The following is a 3,594-nucleotide window of genomic DNA, read 5'->3' on the forward strand; positions in this document are numbered from 1 at the left end:
AACACTTTTACTGAAAAATATTTTTCATTCCAAAAATTTATTCCAATAAAAAAGACTTGCATCATAGATATTTATCATGTGCGTAAGTTTTTGAAGCACTTCTTGAAATTTGTAAGTAAGTAATATAATGCACTAATTAATGGCAAAGATCATAATGTATATAATCTTGAATTATATATGTCATTCTTTTCAGCTGCCAATTAATTTGTCCACACAATATGCATTTGCCTCATATAATGCCTTGGTGAATTTCTTGTCACTAATTCGCTTCATTCCACTGTTTTCCTAGCACTCTTGTCAAGTCGATCCTATTAGCGCAATTGATTTAGCAGCCAATGTAGCGGTTCTTTTAATTTTATTTTTTATGACACTCTTTTATTCATTTTGAATTGATATTTTATATTAAAAATCTCATTAATCTTAATTTTTACATTCTACGATTAATGAAATTTTCTTATAGGACTGACGTGATGTAAAAGGTTACAAGATTCTAAAGTACTCAGACTCATATATTTATGTATCAAAATCAACCTTTCTTTCTTAATTTAATAGTAAGTGAAATACCGTCATATAAATTCGTCTGTTCATTCAATTACTTGATAAAGATAATAAGATCTTATAGATCGGTCATCTCCTTAAATATTGTTGCCGCCTTATACACCTTTTCCATCAGTAAAGATACAACAGTGTAATAGAGGGCAAAGGAGAGGAATCAATTTATCAACAAGGCTGATAGTGCTTACTATAATGTATCTTCTGCATAATGTTTTCATTGACGTTTTCATGTGAGATTATCATGTTCAAGTTCTTGATATATAATGCATATATATATATATATAAGGTGGAAAAAGCACAAGTACCTCCTGAACAATAAGGGGTGTCCAAACTTTTCTGAAGTACCTTCTTGCAAGTAGCAACAAATTAAACATATTTTGCGTTATGAAATTATGCGCTCAATTAAACTAAGTAACATAAAATGAAATGGAGCACAAATAAAGGAAAGTCATTCAGAGAAATAGAACCTAACTCATATATCTGATTCCGGTGCACTCCAACAATACTAGATCTTCACTTTTATCTACCGAAACCAAGAAGGGAAAAGTCAACATCATCTTCAGCCACTTGTTGTTGCTGCAGTTTCTGTAAAACTGCAAAGTAAATGCCTGAATGAAGAAATTTCTTCATCCCTTATCATCAGTCAGTATCAGCACAGTCAAAGACTATGATCTCAAACTTCAAAGCAATGTCATGACAGCACATTTCCAGCCAACCAAACCCCTTATAATCAACACTCATATAAACGCATGAACTATATATATATATATATATATATATACCAAAACAACCTAAACAATAGTATATCCATAGATAGAGTCAAGGCGGAACCAAGAATTTTTATTAAGAAATATCAAAATATAAAAAATAATTATACGAAAAAAATAAAGAAAGTAACACATATAGTATATAGTATAAGTAAAACTTAAATTTTACCTTGTTACATAGTGTAATTTTTTAATAAAGGGATGTCAATTAACACCCCTTCGCATAAGTTGGGTCCGCCACAAGAATAATACATGAATAGTTATGCAAAAAATATACTTCCATTTCAATTTATGCGATAGAATTTCTGTTTTAGTTCGTCTCATTTAGTATGACAGTTTTAGTTCGTCTCATTTAGTATGACATAGTTCGTCTCATTTAGTATGGCAGTTTTAGTTCGTCTCATTTAGTATGACAGTTATATATATTTGAATATAATTTAACTTAAACTTCTCATTTAACCTTAATACTAACAAGTTTTTATATTTAAACAAATGTTATTATATGTCTAATATCATAAGTTTCAGAAATTTTGTATCCACATAATTGTTATGACAATAAATTTTACTTTTTTCTTTCGTTTTAAAACTTTATGCTCAATAAACTATATAACATCAATCCAAGGGAACGATGGTCAATGTTTAGCAAAATTAAATTGGGGTCGAAGTGCACTTTTCCTTCTCCCAACAAAACAAACACCAAAATTTCTTAGCCCGGTACATTAATTAAACGCAAAAAACTAAAGTCAACTAATAAATCAAAACTAAGCAAAAGGCAAAACAAGAAAATCAAAGTCCGTTCTTTTTTCACAGTGCCATGAGATCAATCCAAAAAAAAAAAAAAAAACCGTATATATCCTCTAGCTAGATTAATCAGTAAGGTGGTGGTGGTTGTCTAGCAGTAGGTGCCCATATCATATCTGATGGCAATTGATTAGAAGTGCAAAAAGACTGATCCGGTGGATGTCCACTATCTCCTCCGCCAGACACCGCCACCGGTGGCGACTGACCGCCGTCCTCATCCTCCACCGGGAACTTATGGTAACAAGGATTATTAAACGTAGCAGCAATCAAATATACAGTCCCTGCCGACAAAAGTGGCCCAATAACAGCCCCACCCACCACTTGACCTTGTGGTCCTGCTAACGAAATAGTGAACCCATTAGGTAAGCTGGAATTCTCTAAAACAATTGTAGCTGAAATGGATAGAATATTAAAAGCGCCTTGGAACGTAACAGTAGAAGCAGCAGTACTATTTGAAGGCTGCTTAAGAGTAACATTTGTGACTGTCCCTGAACCATTAAGAACACAAAGACCCATGTTTTGTTTTTTGCAGAAACGAAAAATAGAATCGATTATATCAACCTCAGTTGGAATTTCAAGAATATAAGGACTCATGGAAGGTTTTTCCACATGATCGTCACGTGTTTTTATGATGAAAGTTGCATGTTTAGGTTTATTCTTGGAACCAGGAGGACGGCCACGTGGACGGCGGACAACTTCGATCGTGGCACCGTCGTTGGCGGAGGAGGAAGGTGGTGCTGCTACGGTGGATATTGGCTGAGGTGGCAGTTGGTGGTGGAAATTTTGGGCATGATGAAGCTTAGCAAACATACTGCTAGTAATATAATTAGGAGAATGGTTTTTGGTTTCTTCTACAAATTCCCCTAATTTCATTTAAAAATTATAAAAACGTTTAGCCTTGGGGATATATATATACCAAGAAATGAAAGAGATGATTGGATGTATCAACTATGTATGGGCAATTGGGAATACAATAACATAACCAATGAAGAAGAAATCAGAAAGAAAAACAGATAGAGGGAGATGTTTGAGAGAGAAAAGAGGTATTGGAGTTTTCCTTCAAAGAGTAAATTAAGATAAAATAATAATCTTACTAATACTAGAAGAAAATGGGGTGTGGTATTGTTTGGGAGGAGAAAATGGGGTGTGGTATTGTTTGGGAGGAGTGGGAAGAGAAGAAGGTGATTAGCTTGGAAACTACTCCTATATATAAGAGAAGACTAATGGCGCCGCGCTTGTAATTGGAGGCAAAGGATAGGCCAATTGTTTTCTAGAGGACAAGTTATATCCATCAAAAGTGTATTTTTTTTTTTTGTACATAATTAAATTCTTCATTAGATCGATAATCACATATCGTATTAACTCTTTTGACAAAATTGATAATCTGATAAGTAACTATTATATTATCACAAGTTAAAATTTACTAATAGTATATCGTCAATATATATTGTTAGGGTTGTTTGATTACCGG

The 3,594-nt window shown here is 33.1% G+C and overlaps 1 protein-coding gene across 1 annotated transcript; it reads right to left on the reverse strand.

The window, feature by feature from the left end:
• Nucleotides 1-1,975: 1,975 nt before the first annotated feature.
• On the reverse strand, nt 1,976-3,307 carry LOC104232503 (AT-hook motif nuclear-localized protein 28-like). The gene has a single exon (XM_009785728.2). It carries the CDS (start codon nt 2,994-2,996, stop codon nt 2,193-2,195), a length of 804 nt encoding a protein of 267 aa, XP_009784030.1. The 5' UTR covers nt 2,997-3,307; the 3' UTR covers nt 1,976-2,192.
• Between the last annotated feature and the right edge of the window lie 287 nt (nt 3,308-3,594).

Source organism: Nicotiana sylvestris, chromosome 10 (assembly GCF_000393655.2).
Source record: "Nicotiana sylvestris chromosome 10, ASM39365v2, whole genome shotgun sequence".
Classification (NCBI taxonomy): domain Eukaryota; kingdom Viridiplantae; phylum Streptophyta; class Magnoliopsida; order Solanales; family Solanaceae; genus Nicotiana; species Nicotiana sylvestris.